Raw genomic sequence first — 19,418 nt, forward strand, 5'->3', positions numbered from 1 at the left:
CCAGGCACCAACCTGCTCGTGTTTGTTTATGGTTAATATTCCCAGGCACCAACCTGCTCATGTTTATGGTTAATATTCCCAGGCACCAACCTGCTCATGTTTGTGGTTAATATTCCCAGGCACCAACCCTCTCGTGTTTGTGGTTATATTCCCAGGCACCAACCTGCTCATGTTTGTGGTTATATTCCCAGGCACCAACCTGCTCATGTTTGTGGTTAATATTCCCAGGCACCAACCTGCTCATGTTTGTGGTTATATTCCCAGGCACCAACCTGCTCATGTTTGTGGTTAATATTCCCAGGCACCAACCCTCTCGTGTTTGTGGTTATATTCCCAGGCACCAACCTGCTCATGTTTGTGGTTAATATTCCCAGGCACCAACCCTCTCGTGTTTGTGGTTAATATTCCCAGGCACCAACCTGCTCGTGTTTGTTTGTGGTTATATTCCCAGGCACCAACCTGCTCCTGGTGGGCATGCACGGCCCCTCCTCCCCCTGTGAGCGCTTGTCCATCCACCACCTGGGGAACAACCGCTACGACGTGAGCTACGTAGTGAAGGAGACGGGACGCTACATCCTCATCGTCAAGTGGGGGGAGGAGCACATCCCCGGGTCGCCCTTCCACGTCCTCGTAGCATAACTCAGTGGTTCCCAAAGCTTTGTCATGTCAAGGACCCGCGGACCCCCATTCGAAAATATATGCCAAGGAAGCCCCGTAAGAGAAGATTTTTACAGCTCTGGCAGTGATTTTCACCGATTCACTGAATTAGGCTATACGGACCCCCATTTAATGGCATTTCTATCTCTGGGACCCCAATGTATATTGTAAAAGTTAATTGAACCAAATGGACCCGCACAACCAAATAGACCCTAACGGTCCATTTGGTTCCTAATTATCATTTAGCTGGGGACCCCCTGGAACTCTTTCAAGGACCCCTAGGGGTCCCCGGACCCCACTTTGGGAACCACTGGCTTAACTATCATCGTCAAGTGGGGAGAAGAGCACATCCCCGGGCCGCCCTTCCACGTCCATTGTCCACGTAGCATAACTAACTATCAGTGACGGAAGAAGTGGCCTACTAACGTTTTACTTCAAGTACGACTGCACCCGCTTTTTCTGAAACGGTTTTCACTATTTCACCATTAAACCCATTATAATGTGGTATCACTTTTGTTCTACTCGGTCTGTGTCTCATAGGAGGGCTGTGGACACTGACCCTATTCCTGGAAAGTTAGCATGCTATAATGAAAGCCATTGTTCTCACGTTAAAACAAATCTCTCTCTCTCTCTCTCTCTCTCTCTCTCTCTCTATCTCTTTGAGAGATTTTTTTCCTCCTATATACAGCTTTTAATGTTTGTCTTGTCTAGACAAACATTAAAAACGCCATTGACAATGTTTAAAGGAGCATTCAGTGATTTGGGTGATTTGGAAAACCCCGTTCCGCCCCGGTAACAAGATGTGCACATGCACACACTACAGTGGGGGACACACAGCAGGCCAACAGCACACACACCAAGGCCCTCCCCCGCTCGATCATGATTGGCGGAAGGCCCCTCTCAATCCTGATTGGATGAAAGCTGGGCCACCTAGCCAAAAACAAGACCTACAGGTTTATTTTTTACCCCAGGGGTTAACTGGGGACAGGGAGGAACTCCTTATATGGTCAGCACATTATATAGTAGGGAGGATTATCACAACAGAACAAAAAAAGAAGTGATATTTGAATTAAATATGAAATCACTGAATATACCTTTAATGTTTTTTCGTCTGTCCCCATGTTACGGCATGATGTTGTACGATGATAAGAGTGCCCCTCTGCACTTCATACGGGTGTGATTTTTTTAATAAAAATATATTAATCTTTTTTTTTTTTCCTTTTTTTTAAAAATAATCTGTAAAACGATGTCCCTGGTAGACGGGTTCTATGAGACTAATGAGACACAGTCCAAGTAGAAAGAAATGGTACCATTTTATCATGAGCATTACTGAGGACCAATTCTATGAAGATAAGTAGCCTATGAAAATGGATGTGGTCCTTTAAGTAAAAGTACCAATACCCTATTGTAGATATACTCTGTTACAAAGCCTGGTATTCAAAATGTAATTTGAGTGACAGTACAAAATTTATCAAAATGTACTTAAAATGCCGTAAAGTAAAAGTACTCACTATGCAGGATCGGGGTCCCCATTTCACACATGTATAAAATTTATAGAAATGCTTTGAAAATAGCAGATCATCATCGCAAACCGACGCATTGTGAGTTTGTAGATCTACTTTTAAACTATCTACTATCAAATTGCGAAAGTATAGCCTATAGGGTCTGAAGTGGTTTCATAATAATAATCTAAATAAATATACTAAGTAACTAGTAAATACTAATTGTAGTGGATTTGCCTCTGAGATGTAGTGGAGTAGAACTTAAGTAAAATTATTGAAAAGTGAAAATACGTAAAAAATTAAAAACCACTCCCCATGGCATAAGAGTCACCTAAAGTCTCACAGACATGTTTTACAATAAACTCAAACATTATTTGAGCTTGAAATCAATTCAAATGACAAACGTTAATAACTAAACACATTCCTCATGCCAGCACATAGCCTACAACCACCCCTCTCCTCCATAGCACTTGGCACCTTCCTAATCAAGAGGATTATTGCCAACAGCAGTGCAGCAGAGACAGGTGACTATAACAAACAAATCGATGTTGTGATTTTAAAACGGTTTTCAATACACACAAACAGTCCAGAAAGCGGTCTAGAAAGCGATATAGTCGGTATGTGTGTATAGTGTGTACGCATTGTAGTTTATAGTGCAAAGGTAAACTGTTCAGGTCGAGACCCAAAAGAAAGATTTATAGACATAATTTGCCCGAGACCAAAACTAGTGAAAATAGCAGATCTACAAGTGCACAATGCTTCGCTTCGCGCCACGTTTTTTATTTATAGAATTTCTTAGATTTGTTTGTTTGTTTATATATTTTCTTTCTTTTAAGACAAATCTTTTGAAATAGATATACTATAGACCTATATATTTTTTAAATGTAGGAGGAAAAAAAGAAGGGATTTCTAGTCCTGACCCATAAAAATTGCTCCATGACCCACAAATTTTTCCCGACCCACTGTTTTGGAACCGGTGCTGCCCCGTGGGCCATGAGGTTTCTCTACCCGGCAACAGAGAGAAAACACATGAACCCCTAGCGTCTCATTGGTCCAAACGCTGGCCATATGATTTCATAACAGGCGACAATGTGACCAAAATTATCTTAAAGCTCACAACGCATCCATCGTGTTGCGGCACGCCGTCGGCTTGTAGATCGGCTATTTCCAGTGAAGAGATTTGGAGGTAGAGGCGGGGGAAAAGGACGGGGCCAAGTACAGAGCCCTGGGGTACCCCGGTTAATGACATATACTGTAGGGTTTGGGTGGTTTATTCTGAACGTGCACCTAAATGGACCAGAAAGAGTTGCCACATTTATACACTTTCAGAATTAAATAAGCACAGCTTTTTTTATGTTTGAAGTTCCCTACTGCAACTGCACTTTGTCAAATGAAAATCGGGTGCATTTTGTAATCACTGTAATCATTTCACTTTCTGCTTTTGTATTTGGGTATCGTGGTTTGGTTGGTGGAATTTTGTTGAATTTACAGTGCTTAGAATGAAGTGTGGGCTCGCAACTCACAAAAGTGTTGTTTTGTCCCAAATGGGTTGGGGGGGGGGGGGGGGGGGAGCATTCAAAAGTGAGTTGTGACCGTGAGCCCCTGCTTTGTTCAACTATTTCTGTTTCTACAGTTTGGCTCAGACCACTGTCCTATATTCTCTCTTTGAATTTACAGTGCTTGCCACATTATGTAGCCTACTTCAGATGATCTGAAACTATGAGTAGTAGTTTATTACAAAAGGTACGTATTTTATACAGTATACAGATTATTAAATAATTCATTTCTTTTAACAAAATATATAATAAATTATATCAATTATGATATAGAACATTGTGTTTATTAAATCGAGACTGAAACCTTTAATGGTGTTCTGCATGGGTCTTCAACGGGGGTCCGGGACCCTATAGAAACTGTGTCCAAAGTGTGTCCAAGTGTGTCCAACTGTCCAAAGTCTGTCCAACTGTGTCCAAAGTGTGTCCAACTGTGTCCAAAGTCTGTCCAACTGTGTCCAAAGTCTGTCCAACTGTGTCCAAAGTCTGTCCAACTGTGTCCAAAGTCTGTCCAACTGTGTCCAAAGTGTGTCCAACTGTGTCCAAAGTGTGTCCAAAGTCTGTCCAACTGTGTCCAAATTGTGTCCAAAAAGTGTGGCCCGCTTTGGAATTCCCTTTGGGCGAATTTTATACAGCCGGCAGCTTCATACCTGAATTGTATTATGAACGGTCTGCCCAACGGGATATTTTTACATTCAAGTTTTTTAGTATAATTTGTTCCTTGTTCCTTGTATTATTATTATTTTTAAACTTGCTTGCTTGGTTATACATTTGGTATTGTGACATAAGGCTGAAAAAAAGGCTGAGATACACTTTTTGTTCACAGCACACACCTGACCAATGACCGTTGTTATTAAATGATAGTTAACCCTAACCACGAACGCCCGGGGATGTTTAGAACCATTAAATTAATTAATTCATTAATGTTCCGTCCTGTGATTAATCTCCGTCCTGAGCGCTGGGCGTTACTATTTGATAGGACGGAGAACTCCGTTTATGCCGCTCAGGGTGTTAAGTAGAATCGTTTAAATCCGAAGCTAAATGATGTATTTGGCCCTTAGGGTGTTTTAATATTTTCTAATATTTTCTAATATGACCCCCTTTGAAAAAGGTTTGGACACCCCTGCAGGGGGTCCTCAGGGTGTTAACCCATTTAGGCCTAAAAAAAGCTTTCTGAAATACCTAGGTTTCTATATCAGTGGTGCTCAATATTTCATGTCAAGGACCCCAAAAATGATATGGGCCGCCGACCCCCATCTGAAAATAATTGTTGTCACAGGGATTGTCCCCAAAGATTTGAGTTAAAAATGTTCACTGTGAAAGAATATACATTCAAAGATTTGCTTCCCATTTTCACGATTTTTCAAAAATAGCAGACCTAGCTTATAGCTTGTAGATCTGCTATTTTTCAATAGCTAAAGCATAACACACCAAAATGTGTTCCCAAAATGGGTTAATACAGGGGAGGCCAATCTTTGTATGATAGGAACTTTATTCTTTATAATATTTTACATTGAACCCTATAGCATCGGTATTCTGAAGGGAACATTTGCTGAAAATAGCTGATCTTGAATCTTTGCAGTCTCAAGCTTGTAGATCTGCTATTTCAATGAAGAGGTTTAGTGTCGAAAAAAAGGTGTCAAAGGAACAGGAAGGGAACTCGCGGTGTGAGTTTGTAGATCTGTTATTTTCACTACTACAAACGTATGGAATTATTACTAGAGGAAAATAAATATTAAATTCACTTGAATTAGGCCTAATGAAAAATGTTGCTTTTATTGGTCATTTTTCTTGAAAATATTTTTAAATAATAATAATAATAATTCAATGTAATTGTTTTGAATTGGTCTGAAAAACATAATGCTTTTACTTTGTACTCCCTCATATTCAAGTCTATAGTCTGGCCTGTTATGTGGTGCGTTCACTTTAAATGATTGACCCAATAATGTAGTAGGCTGTTGTCATCCGTTAATCAATAGTATGATCAGAACCTCTTCTCTCTGTTTGGAGGACTATACTGTTCTTCATTTTCATTTTGGACATTCAGCGATCAGAAGATAAGTTGTACGTATATTGTTTACTTTCTTCAAACTCCTCTCTACAACAACAAAAAAGTCATATCTACCATCAATCTATGTGTAAATAGATTAGAATCTGCTGGATTGTCATCGTCAATAGTCGGCTTGTGACAGAAAATACGAGGAATAAAATAAAATAAAATCAACTGATGAAGTAAGTTTACATTATGTTTTAAATAGAATTTCAGAAATAATGTACTTGGATTAGTGCATGATTCGACACAGAATGCAAGTTGGATGTCAATGTAGATAATGTTGGAGAGCTCATGCTTATGAAAGTGTCTCGCCATGACAACATGACACAAAGCATTGTACTCACTGTATGTGTGTCAGATATTGATTACAAGTTACCCTCCCCCACCATGTTATCCATGGGTTACCATGTGGCATGCATGCAGGGCATACATGTATGTGTTGTAGTCGAGTCCACCTAAAGCAAGTCCAACTCAAGACCAAGTCCGAGGGGGGGAGTCCGAGTTAAGACCGAGTGTGGGAGGGGGTAGAGTCCGAGTCGATACCGAAACCAGATTAGCCCCTCCTATATACAGCTTTTGTCCCCACATGTCTCATATTTGCTATTGACAATGAAAGGAGAAATTAGGCCATGTGCCTCAAATGTGACGCAACACAGACATTAAATGCCATTGACAATGAAGGGAAAATGTATTTAGACGAGCAAATCGGCTAACCAATCACATAAATCCAGTTGTTCATGAGATGATGTATGATGATGTATAATGATGAGCACACCTCACTTCACACGGGTGTGCATTACTTTTCTCATTTGATAAACACACGGTCAGAGCAGGCAGGCACGTCAGCTACACTCCTGTCAGGCACGTCAGCTACACTCCTGTCTATAAGCACCAAACAGCTCTCTTATAATGTTAATGTGAAGACTCCTGATGGGTATAATGCATTTATTTCATTGCATTGTACTGACTCGTGAGTCCTCGATGGGGGAAGAGTCCTGAATGCCTTTTTGCGAGACCGAGTCAAGTCCAATTTAATCAAATTAAGGGCCAGACCGAGACGAGACCGAGTAGATGAAAATGTGGACTCGAGACCGGACTCAAGACGAGTCAAGGACTCGAGTACTACAACACCTATACCTATATATAGTCTATTGGCGCATATTGCATGTTATCCATGGGTTACCATTATGGGCATGAGTGATCATACAGCAATATAATGTGTTGATGTTGTCAGAATGGCTGCTGATCCTCACAATAATAATAATAACTAGAACTGCACTCTGTCGAGTGCATACTTGCTTGTTGCACACTAGTAGGCCATAAATGGCCAACTAGTGCGCAAGCAGAGCGCGCAAGTCCTTTCGACCGCTGTAAACTGTCAAATCTCAGTATCTCTGTGAAGGAACGTTTGAAATGTATAATTTTTAGATGTAACTATTTGCTACCTACCTACTTTATGCATATAAACACCTAGTATTATTAAGTATGATTCAAGTTTCTATCTATATAAGTTTGGGTGAAGAGCTAGTCATACATATACACACCACGTACTCTGGTCCCAGCAGATCAGGCACAACTTGCTATTTTATTTTTACTGATTATGTATATAGTATACGTATGACTAGCTCTAAATGATGACGTAAGAGATATGGTCATTTGTGGTCGTTTGGTCCCAGCAAAGCAGGCATATACTATATAGGCATATACTATATATAGTATATATATACTGTAGTATATAGGCATATACTATATACGTATACATATATACTATATAGAGTGTTTAGTTGTAAGTTGATTAGCGGTATACTGTGGTTACTTTGCGCCAAAAACCGTGACAGCTGTCCCGCCATTTGATGTTTATGCAAGAAAACAGCAAATCTGTGCCTGGTTTGCTGGGACCAAACGACCACAAATGACCATATTTCTTACGTCATCATTAAGAGCTAGTCATACATATACACACCACGTACTCTGGTCCCAGCAGATCAGGCACAATTTGCTATTTTATTTTTTACTGATTATGTATATAGTATACGTATGACTAGCTCTAAATGATGACGTAAGAAATATATATAGTACATATATAGTATATAGGCATAATACAATATATGTATACATATACTCTATACTCTATACTGTATAAAGTGTGTAGTTGTAAGTTGATTAGCGGTATACTGTGGTTACTTTGCGCCAAAAACCGTGACAGCTGTCCCGCCATTTGATGTTTATGCAAGAAAACAGCAAATCTGTGCCTGGTTTGCTGGGACCAAATGACCACAAATGACCATATTTCTTACGTCATCATTAAGAGCTAGTCATACATATACACACCACGTACTCTGGTCCCAGCAGATCAGGCACAATTTGCTATTTTATTTTTACTGATTATGTATATAGTATACGTATGACTAGCTCTAAATGATGACGTAAGAAATATGGTCATTTGTGGTCATTTGGTCCCAGGGCGGGACAGCTGTCACGGCGGAAGAGACCGGGCGAAAACATTACTTGCGCGCTCTGCTTGCGCAAGTAATAATAATGTGTTCATCTCTCCAGGTGAAACCATCATGGCTGCTGATCCAGAAGTATTGAATCTGTTTGTCATTGCCGGGGCAACGCTGGCCATTCCCATCCTGGCTTTTGTAATGGTCTTTCTGCTGTGGCCCTCTGCACTCATAAAGGTCTATTACTGGTAAGTGTGTGTGTGTGTGTGTGTGTGTGTGTGTGTGTGTGTGTGTGTGTGTGTGTGTGTGTGTGTGTGTGTGTGTGTGTGTGTGTGTGTGTGTGTGTGTGTGTGTGTGTGTGTGTGTGTGTGTGTGTTTGTGTGTGTGTGTGCGTGCGTGCATGTGTGTCAACAGAAAGAACACACTGCTAAGGAAAATGTGATGAAAGCTGCGAAGCAGCAGTTGAAAATGTAAGTGTCACCATCCTCTCCTCCTCCTCCTCCCATAGAGGAGGGTTTACAGATCTGTTATCATCTCTATAGGTACTGGAGGAGGACCCTGGGCTTGCAGATCCGTTTTGCGGACTGTGGAGGATATCGTTTCTGCTTCTCGTCCAGAGGAAAGGCAGGAGGTCTGAGACCGTCCATCCTCATGATGCATGGATTCTCTGCTCACAAAGACTCATGGCTCACTGTCGTCAAGGTACCAACATACTACTATTAACACAATCGGTGCCGGGATTCCTTCAAAATAGGAGCTCTGGGGTGCCGGAAAGACATGGTCGCTTTTACTCTGAAACCCACGACCCAGAAACAATCCGCTCAAAAAGGTTTTCTTTACATTGCTAGCTTCCATTGCTATCGTTTTAATTTATACGATATATGATCCAAAAAGCATTCATATTTTGCGGGAGAGACGGATGAGGAGCAGAAATGAAGCGCTGGTATATCGATCCGTTCAAAACCACAGAGCTAAGTCAACGGTAAGCTAACATGAGCCTAGAGTGTAGCATACGGTAGCCGAAAGGCGAACTGACAAATTAAAAAAATGAAAATTAATCTGAATATTCCTCTCTCGCCCGGTATCATTGAGGATGCGCTAGGACATCTGGGGACGTCGTATGGACCCCTCGGTTTGCTTCCCTATGACGTTTCAAGACGTCCTACGGACGGAATGTGTTTTAATAATACTAATACCAATACTACTACTACTACTACTACTACTACTATACTACTACTGAGGCTGTCCATCCTCATTCTGCATGGATTCTCTGCTCACAAAGACTCATGGCTCACTGTCGTCAAGGTACCAACATACTACTAGGTCGCGTGCAGGCATCCGCCTGGGTGACAGCAGACTGCTGGGCGAGCGCTGGCACTTTGGCCTCATGAGGGTCAGATCAACATATGGAATGAATTATGTACTGGCCATATATGGATATTTTGCCTTATATTGGTTCTTAATGGTACCACAACTTTCAGCAGCTGTCACAAAGTTTCCCAAGGGAATTGGGTTGGAACAAATGTATATGTTATAGTAGCCACCTTTATGAACACATTTTTGTGTTTGCAGATTTGCCACACAATTTGCAAATTTTCTCTAACTATTTCCTCAGTATCTGCCTAAACATTTGCACATAGTGTGTGTGGACATGCCTGGCCATGAAGAAACCACTCGGACCAACACCTCAGACGATTACTCCATTGAGGGACAGGTCCGCCGAATCCGTCAGGTATAGAGCTAAGCTCTCACATCACATGTGCTTTGACCTGTTAGCTCATTAACCCATTTTAGACCTGCATGAGGCCGATAAAAAAAAAAAAGTCTTCTAAATCCTAACAGTGTTCTGTGTGTGTGTGTGTGTGTGTGTGTGTGTGTGTGTGTGTGTGTGTGTGTGTGTGTGTGTGTGTGTGTGTGTGGGGCATGTCTAGTTTGTAGAAAGGTTTTAATTGGTTGTAATTGTCTTCCAGTTTGTAGAAAGCATCCGTCTGAACAGGAGAGCATTCCACCTGGGAGGAAACGTAGCAGGAGTTTATGCAGCCTGCTATCCTTCTGATGTCTGCAGCGTCACTCTCATCTGTCCCGACGGTCAGTGTGTGTGTGTGTGTGTGCGTGTGTGCGTGTGTGTATGCATGTCATCCAGTGACAGGGCTGCCATATTTCCGAAAATGTCAAGACTGAGACTCTAGTGTCTTATCCGTTCGACGCCGTCCGAAGGGCGGCGGCGATTTGGCCCGTTTGAACGTTGATATTTAACCTTAACACTGATGTCTTCACCTCCATGCCAGCTGCTCTCCCTGCACTGACAGCCTCCTCATGCTTAAAGTAGAAATGAAATATCTATCTATCTATCTATCTATCTATCTATCTATCTATCTATCTATCTATCTATCTATCTATCTATCTATCTATCTATCTATCTATCTATCTATCTATCTATCTATCTATCTATCTATCTATCTATCTATCTATCTATCTATCTATCTATCTATCTATCTATCTATCTATCTATCTATCTATCTATCTATCTATCTATCTATCTATCTATCTATCTATCTATCTATCTATCTATCTATCTATCTATCTATCTATCTATCTATCTATCTATCTATCTATCTATCTATCTATCTATCTATCTATCTATCTATCTATCTATCTATCTATCTATCTATCTATCTATCTATCTATCTATCTATCTATCTATCTATCTATCTATCTATCTATCTATCTATCTATCTATCTATCTATCTATCTATCTATCTATCTATCTATCTATCTATCTATCTATCTATCTATCTATCTATCTATCTATCTATCTATCTATCTATCTATCTATCTATCTATCTATCTATCTATCTATCTATCTATCTATCTATCTATCTATCTATCTATCTATCTATCTATCTATCTATCTATCTATCTATCTATCTATCTATCTATCTATCTATCTATCTATCTATCTATCTATCTATCTATCTATCTATCTATCTATCTATCTATCTATCTATCTATCTATCTATCTATCTATCTATCTATCTATCTATCTATCTATCTATCTATCTATCTATCTATCTATCTATCTATCTATCTATCTATCTATCTATCTATCTATCTATCTATCTATCTATCTATCTATCTATCTATCTATCTATCTATCTATCTATCTATCTATCTATCTATCTATCTATCTATCTATCTATCTATCTATCTATCTATCTATCTATCTATCTATCTATCTATCTATCTATCTATCTATCTATCTATCTATCTATCTATCTATCTATCTATCTATCTATCTATCTATCTATCTATCTATCTATCTATCTATCTATCTATCTATCTATCTATCTATCTATCTATCTATCTATCTATCTATCTATCTATCTATCTATCTATCTATCTATCTATCTATCTATCTATCTATCTATCTATCTATCTATCTATCTATCTATCTATCTATCTATCTATCTATCTATCTATCTATCTATCTATCTATCTATCTATCTATCTATCTATCTATCTATCTATCTATCTATCTATCTATCTATCTATCTATCTATCTATCTATCTATCTATCTATCTATCTATCTATCTATCTATCTATCTATCTATCTATCTATCTATCTATCTATCTATCTATCTATCTATCTATCTATCTATCTATCTATCTATCTATCTATCTATCTATCTATCTATCTATCTATCTATCTATCTATCTATCTATCTATCTATCTATCTATCTATCTATCTATCTATCTATCTATCTATCTATCTATCTATCTATCTATCTATCTATCTATCTATCTATCTATCTATCTATCTATCTATCTATCTATCTATCTATCTATCTATCTATCTATCTATCTATCTATCTATCTATCTATCTATCTATCTATCTATCTATCTATCTATCTATCTATCTATCTATCTATCTATCTATCTATCTATCTATCTATCTATCTATCTATCTATCTATCTATCTATCTATCTATCTATCTATCTATCTATCTATCTATCTATCTATCTATCTATCTATCTATCTATCTATCTATCTATCTATCTATCTATCTATCTATCTATCTATCTATCTATCTATCTATCTATCTATCTATCTATCTATCTATCTATCTATCTATCTATCTATCTATCTATCTATCTATCTATCTATCTATCTATCTATCTATCTATCTATCTATCTATCTATCTATCTATCTATCTATCTATCTATCTATCTATCTATCTATCTATCTATCTATCTATCTATCTATCTATCTATCTATCTATCTATCTATCTATCTATCTATCTATCTATCTATCTATCTATCTATCTATCTATCTATCTATCTATCTATCTATCTATCTATCTATCTATCTATCTATCTATCTATCTATCTATCTATCTATCTATCTATCTATCTATCTATCTATCTATCTATCTATCTATCTATCTATCTATCTATCTATCTATCTATCTATCTATCTATCTATCTATCTATCTATCTATCTATCTATCTATCTATCTATCTATCTATCTATCTATCTATCTATCTATCTATCTATCTATCTATCTATCTATCTATCTATCTATCTATCTATCTATCTATCTATCTATCTATCTATCTATCTATCTATCTATCTATCTATCTATCTATCTATCTATCTATCTATCTATCTATCTATCTATCTATCTATCTATCTATCTATCTATCTATCTATCTATCTATCTATCTATCTATCTATCTATCTATCTATCTATCTATCTATCTATCTATCTATCTATCTATCTATCTATCTATCTATCTATCTATCTATGCTCAGACCCAGCCAGCAAGCCACACACATAGTGCTCAGACCCAGCCAGCCAGCCAGCCACACACATAGTGCTCAGACCAAGCCAGCCAGCAAGCCACACATATATAGTGCTCACTGCTCAGACCCAGCCAGCCACACACATAGCTCCGTAAGGGAGTGGTCAGTGGTTGCACCACTCAAAGAATCTTCAAAAAACTGAAGAGGCTACTGGAGATTGGAGAACCTGATTTGGACATGATCTGATGCAGGACAATGTCACTATGACAGAAAGAGATTCATTCATTCACATTCATTCGCCCCATAATCTCAGTGGAAATTGGGGAATATGTTAAAATTTGTTATAAAAGTCAGAAAACTGGAATGTGGGAAAATGCCTAATTTTACATTTTCTTAGTTCAAACACATCTGTGGGCTCTCTCTCTCTCTGAACAGAAACAAGTCGCGATGCGGCCCCTCCCCCTCCCCCTTCACTTCACACACACACACACACACACACACACACACACACACACACACACACACACACACACACACACACACACACACACACACACACACACACACACACATGACTTTGTCCCTATAATGTGCACGGGCTACTGGCACCGTTCCACTTCCTCATATCATGCAAGAGACGCCACACACCAGTATAGAAGAGAGATAGTCACAGGTCACTTTGACACTTACTCACTTGTTGTAACTTGTGGGGGCTATATTGTCTTCCATGAAAAATATTTCGAAGCGATGTTAAACTCTGCATGGCTCATTTCCATGCGTCACAGTCAGCCGACGATTTGGTCCACTGTTTACCCTCCTCCTACTGCATATATCAGCGCTGCATGCAGATCGGCTATTTTACAGTTTGTGAGGACGCACACATGAGCGCGCGTTATTACGCGGCGGAGCCGCAGAGATTTCTTTTATTTATAATGCGTGTGAAATGGCATGTGTGGCGTGGTGCGTGGTAAAGGGTTAAATTGCGTGACTGTCACACTCAAAGGGTGAGACATGGCAGCCCTGTCCAGTGCGCATGCATGGTCGGAGCCGTGGTGCGCTCTGGGCTCATTCTAGGATATATAATAACCTCAGATTAAGGTAAGAACAACATGGCTAGTCTCTCTGGATTCTCCAGAATTCCCCTTTAAGTATTGTAACAGTTTTTGAACTGAATCCAGTTGACATCCATGTGAAGGTAAACTTTTAACCCTCACAGGTCTCAGACATCAGTGTGAGGGTAAACCTTTAACTAGAGATGTCCCGTTACTGTATCGGTATCGGAAAAGTATTGGTATCGGCCCTTATTGTCATATCGGGTCTTATCGGTATCGGTGACTATGCCAGTCTAACCACCGATCCGACACAGGGGTAAGGCGTTGACACTATAGCAGGTAAATAAAATGTTGGGGCATGTGGAGTTTGCTTTGGAGTTGCCCAAACTGCAAGTGCACATTTGAGTGAGGAGTCTGCTATAAACACAACACGAGATATATAGCTAGATATCTATAAAAACAACACAAGATCACAACACTGGTATCTGTATTCGGTATTGGCTAACACAGGAATTGTGGTATCGGGATCGGATCGGGAATGAAAACAGTGTATCGGGACATCCCTAATTTTAACCCTCAGGCGTCAGACATCAGTGTGAAAACTTCTAACCCTCATCCTGCAGGTCTCAGACGTGAGGGTAAACTTGAGTGGTGGAAAAAGTATTCAATTGTTTTACTTAAGTAAAAGTACCAATACTGCAATGTAGAACTACTTTGTTACAAGTAAAAGTATGGAATTGAAAATGTACAAAAGTATCGGCATCAAAATGTAGCCTAAGTACTAAAAGTAAAAGTTCAAAATGTGTACAAAATCTATTGAAAATAGCAGATCTACAAGCTCACGTAGATCTAGAAGTAAAAGTATTGGAAATTGGAAACACTCAAGTAAAGTACAAATACCTAAAAATTGTACTTCAGTACAGTACTTAAGTAAAAGTACTTAGTTAATCATCGGTGTGAGGGTAATCTTCTAACCCTCAGGTGTCAGACATCAGTGTGAGGGTAAACCTTTAATCCTGCAGGTGTCAGACATTGGTGTGAGGGTAAACCTTTAACCCTGCAGGTGTCAGACATTGGTGTGAGGGTAAACCTTTAATCCTGCAGGTGTCAGACATCGGTGTGAGGGTAAACCTTTAACCCTGCAGGTGTCAGACATCGGTGTAAGGGTAAACCTTTAACCCTGCAGGTGTCAGACATCGGTGTGAGTGTAAACCTTTAACCCTGCAGGTGTCAGACATCAGTGTGAGGGTAAACCTTTAACCCTGCAGGTGTCAGACATCAGTGTGAGGGTAAACCTTTAATCCTGCAGGTGTCAGACATCAGTGTGAGGGTAAACCTTTAATCCTGCAGGTGTCAGACATCGGTGTGAGGGTAAACCTTTAATCCTGCAGGTGTCAGACATCGGTGTGAGGGTAAACCTTTAACCCTGCAGGTGTCAGACATCAGTGTGAGGGTAAACCTTTAATCCTGCAGGTGTCAGACATCGGTGTGAGGGTAAACCTTTAACCCTGCAGGTGTCAGACATCGGTGTGAGGGTAAACCTTTAACCCTGCAGGTGTCAGACATCGGTGTGAGGGTAAACCTTTAACCCTGCAGGTGTCAGACATCGGTGTAAGGGTAAACCTTTAACCCTGCAGGTGTCAGACATCGGTGTGAGTGTAAACCTTTAACCCTGCAGGTGTCAGACATCAGTGTGAGGGTAAACCTTTAACCCTGCAGGTGTCAGACATCAGTGTGAGGGTAAACCTTTAACCCTGCAGGTGTCAGACATCGGTGTGAGGGTAAACCTTTAACCCTGCAGGTGTCAGACATCGGTGTGACAGTAAGTTCTCCAACCACGTGGAGGATCTGGAGCACAACCACTACGCGCTGAGCGTTCCTCTGATCCCCGCCACGCCCGAGGAGATGGAGGACATGCTGAGGCTCTGCTCACACGTCCGCTTCAAGATCCCACAGCAGGTCTGTTACCATAGCAACATCTATACAGCTTCAAGATCCCATCCCACAGCAGGTCTGTCTGTTACCATAGCAACATCTATACAGCTTCAAGATCCCATCCCACAGCAGGTCTGTCTGTTACCATAGCAACATCTACAGTATACAGCTTCAAGATCCCATCCCACAGCAGGTCTGTTACCATAACAACATCTATACAGCTTCAAGATTCCATCCCACAGCAGGTCTGTTACCATAGCAACATCTATACAGCTTTAAGATTCCATCCCACAGCAGGTCTGTCTTTTACCATAGCAACATCTATACAGCTTTAAGATCCCATCCCACAGCAAGTCTGTCTGTTACCATAGCAACATCTACACAGCTTCAAGATCCCATCCCACAGCAGGTCTGTCTGTTACCATAGCAACATCTATACAGCTTTAAGATCCCATCCCACAGCAGTTCTGTCTGTTACCATAACATCTATAGAGCGGCACAGTCCCCTTTTATGGCGACGAGCGTCCCAGAAGAGAATTTCCCACACATTTTTTCCCATAGACGTTTCAGAAAGTATTTATTTAAAGACCTGTAAGCCTCGGACAAAGCCAACTCGGAAAACAACAACAACAAAAGTGTTGAACCCTGCCCTTTTTTCTTCTTTCTAATTATTTGTTCACCTTAAAAAATTGTGTTTATTGTCATGAGTTGTCACCATCCCCCCGGAAGCAAAGGTTTGAGTTAAAAATGTTTGCTCTATATACAGTATTCAAAGATTTGTGTCACATTTTCACGATTTTTCTAAAATAGCAGACCTAGATCTGCTATTTTTCAATAGCTAAAGTAAGCTTTTAACCATTAATTTATACTGTATAAGTGGTCGAACTAACAATATGTTCAGAAGCATCTTTATCTTAAGGGTCTAGCTATGCTATAGGATACTTCACATGAAAGCAAATGTTAAAGCCTCAGTCTGTGATTTCTTCACCTGGTTGGCAAATTATGTAGAACAGCAGGAATAATGTTGCTAAAACATCATTCAAGTTTTGTTTATTCTCGAAATTACACTGAGTAATTAAACTAATTTTCAGTGTCGTCGAGTAATACAACATCACAATACATCAGAAGATCAGAAAAAAAAGTATTCATGTGAATTACATACTGTAGGTTTACAAATAGAAAGCTAAGACAAATTTCAAAACGATCTACAGTTACATATTGTGACTCTGTATACTCACCATGTATTAGGGCCACAGGAGCTAGAAGCAGATCTACCAAGTTCATGTACACATTATGTTAATTTTATTGTGATTGTAAATCACGCAATTAGGACTTGGTCTTACAAACGTTTTCATTTGTGATATTTTATTAGAACATCTCTGGTTCTCAAACGTTTTCAAATCATGGACCCCCAAACTAATATACATGTATTTGGCCACAGCACAGACCCTCATCTGAAAAGATTTTGTAACATGTGTGTTGTTAAATTGTTTAAACAATATTATAATATAGCCATTTACACAAAATGTTCTGCCTTCTTGTTGTTATTATCATTATCATTATTTATTTATTTTACTTCATTTGTACATCATACTGTGTAGATTCTTCAAGGCTTGGTGGACGTCCGGCTTCCTCACAATGACTTTTATCAACAAGGTTAGTACACACACACACACACACACACACCGAGTGGCGCGCTATTAGCTTGTAGGTCTGCTATTTTTGAAAAATCGTGAAAATGCGGCACAAATCTTTGAATATATATTCTTTCGGAAGACTTTTCTACGTCAGGTCTAGATTTATAGGTTGAAATGTGTCTTATAACCTTGTCTGTGTTCTCTCTTCAGTTTTCATGGAGCTCATCGGTGAAAAGTCACGATATGCCTTACAGGACCACCTGCACCTGATCAGTGCACCGCTGCAGCTGATATGGGGGAAACAAGACCAGGTAAGAATATTCAGCATAACATCATTCATAATATATTATGGTTCTGTTTCATAAAGCCGGTCTGAGTTGGTGATGATGACATGTTACTAACATTAACATGTTACTCCAACTCGAGGTTTCGTAGGTTATAATGCAATATTTATTACCATAGCAGTCTATATTAGTAAACAGGCCCAGTCTGTCTTCTGGGCTCTGACTCTTTTTTTCCACCTCTACACCAATTGCTGAAAAACGTGGTTTTGAAAGTGGTGCTGAACCCTTTTCATGTCAAGGACCCCCAGAATTATCTGTATTTGGCCGCCGACCCCCATCTGTAATATCTGTCTGGATGGTGATAGCAGAGACCTTGCCTATACGTGCTTTTCTCATATAAATGTTCTTGTCTAGGTGGTAGATGTGTCTGGAGGTGCAGTCATCGCAGAAACCCTGCCTACATGTTATTCTCATATGAATGATTGATATTATTTATCATCTTATAGGTGGTGGATGTGTCTGGAGCTGCGGTCATCGTAGAGACCTTGCCGACGTGCCGAGTGGACCTTCTGGAGAACTGTGGACACTGGGTGGCGATGGAGAGACCCCGCAGGACCGCCAAGCTCATCCTGGACTTCGTCATATCCCAGCAGGACACCAGGGGGAGCTCTAAGAATATAAAGTCCTCGTGAAACAAATGTCCTTTTTCCTCCTGCTGTATAAGGCCTCACTCACACCTGTGTGTCATGGCCGCCTTCCAATGGGAGTCACATGGTTTCATGAAAGCCCCCAGTAAAGGCCTATTCATAGTCTGGATTTTCGGTGGTGAGGTGACCACCGCTCCGGTGGTGAGCTTAACTTCCGCTCACTCGAGCCATTGAGTTATAATTGTACTTCCGGCAATGCAACAAGGTTGTGTCTTCAAACCATGTGACTCCCATTGGAAATGCATTGAGGCGGCCATAACACACAGAAGACACAGGACACAAGTGTGTCTTGCGTGTGTCTTAGGTGTGAGTGAGGCCTAAGCCAGTGGTTCCCAAACTTTTTCATGAGATACAGACCTGTGCATAAGGGTCCATTTAAATTTGGTTACAAACTATCATTTAGCTGCATGGGGAGTTGGGGACCCCCTGGAACTCCCTCAAGGACCCCTGGGGACCCCACTTTGGGAACCCACTAGTATAAGCGCTTTTGTGTGTCCTTCTGTCTGTGTATTGTGTGACACTTCAACTTGTACTTCAACAATACTCAAATGTACCTTCCATACAGATAGCAAGGCCTGTGCAAGACTCCTCTGGCTCCAGGGGAAAATAAATAAATGTACTTTTAAAAATACAGGAATGTCTCTTCGTCTATCTGCGTTGATTAGTCTGTTAAATTACGTTAAAATAACTACAAATGCAAGTTTTAATAATGTGATCGCTTTCACAAGGTACACTATGTTGTTCGCGCCAGGGACCCCCAGAAGCATGGGTTAAAGATGTGTTTG

General features: G+C 40.0%; 2 protein-coding genes across 2 annotated transcripts in view; both read left to right on the forward strand.

The window, feature by feature from the left end:
* Positions 1 to 3,669, forward strand: part of LOC310862002 (filamin-B-like) — a 93,704-nt gene extending 90,035 nt beyond the window's left edge. Inside the window, exon 84 of the mRNA XM_083769739.1 lies at positions 452 to 3,669. Coding sequence (XP_083625865.1) covers positions 452 to 639 — 188 coding nt within the window. The 3' untranslated portion in view covers positions 640 to 3,669. The remainder of the gene's footprint in view (positions 1 to 451) is intronic.
* Positions 3,670 to 8,332: 4,663 nt separating this feature from the next.
* On the forward strand, positions 8,333 to 18,618 carry abhd6b (abhydrolase domain containing 6, acylglycerol lipase b; the record flags this gene model as incomplete). The annotated part of the gene is made up of 8 exons (XM_083770094.1): positions 8,333 to 8,457; positions 8,752 to 8,911; positions 9,825 to 9,941; positions 10,180 to 10,297; positions 15,872 to 16,029; positions 17,607 to 17,661; positions 17,853 to 17,953; positions 18,433 to 18,618. 8 exons carry the CDS (start codon positions 8,333 to 8,335, stop codon positions 18,616 to 18,618), a joined length of 1,020 nt encoding a protein of 339 aa, XP_083626220.1.
* Positions 18,619 to 19,418: the final 800 nt, after the last annotated feature.

This window comes from Protomyctophum parallelum (assembly GCF_964188405.1).
Source record: "Protomyctophum parallelum genome assembly, chromosome: 7".
Classification (NCBI taxonomy): domain Eukaryota; kingdom Metazoa; phylum Chordata; class Actinopteri; order Myctophiformes; family Myctophidae; genus Protomyctophum; species Protomyctophum parallelum.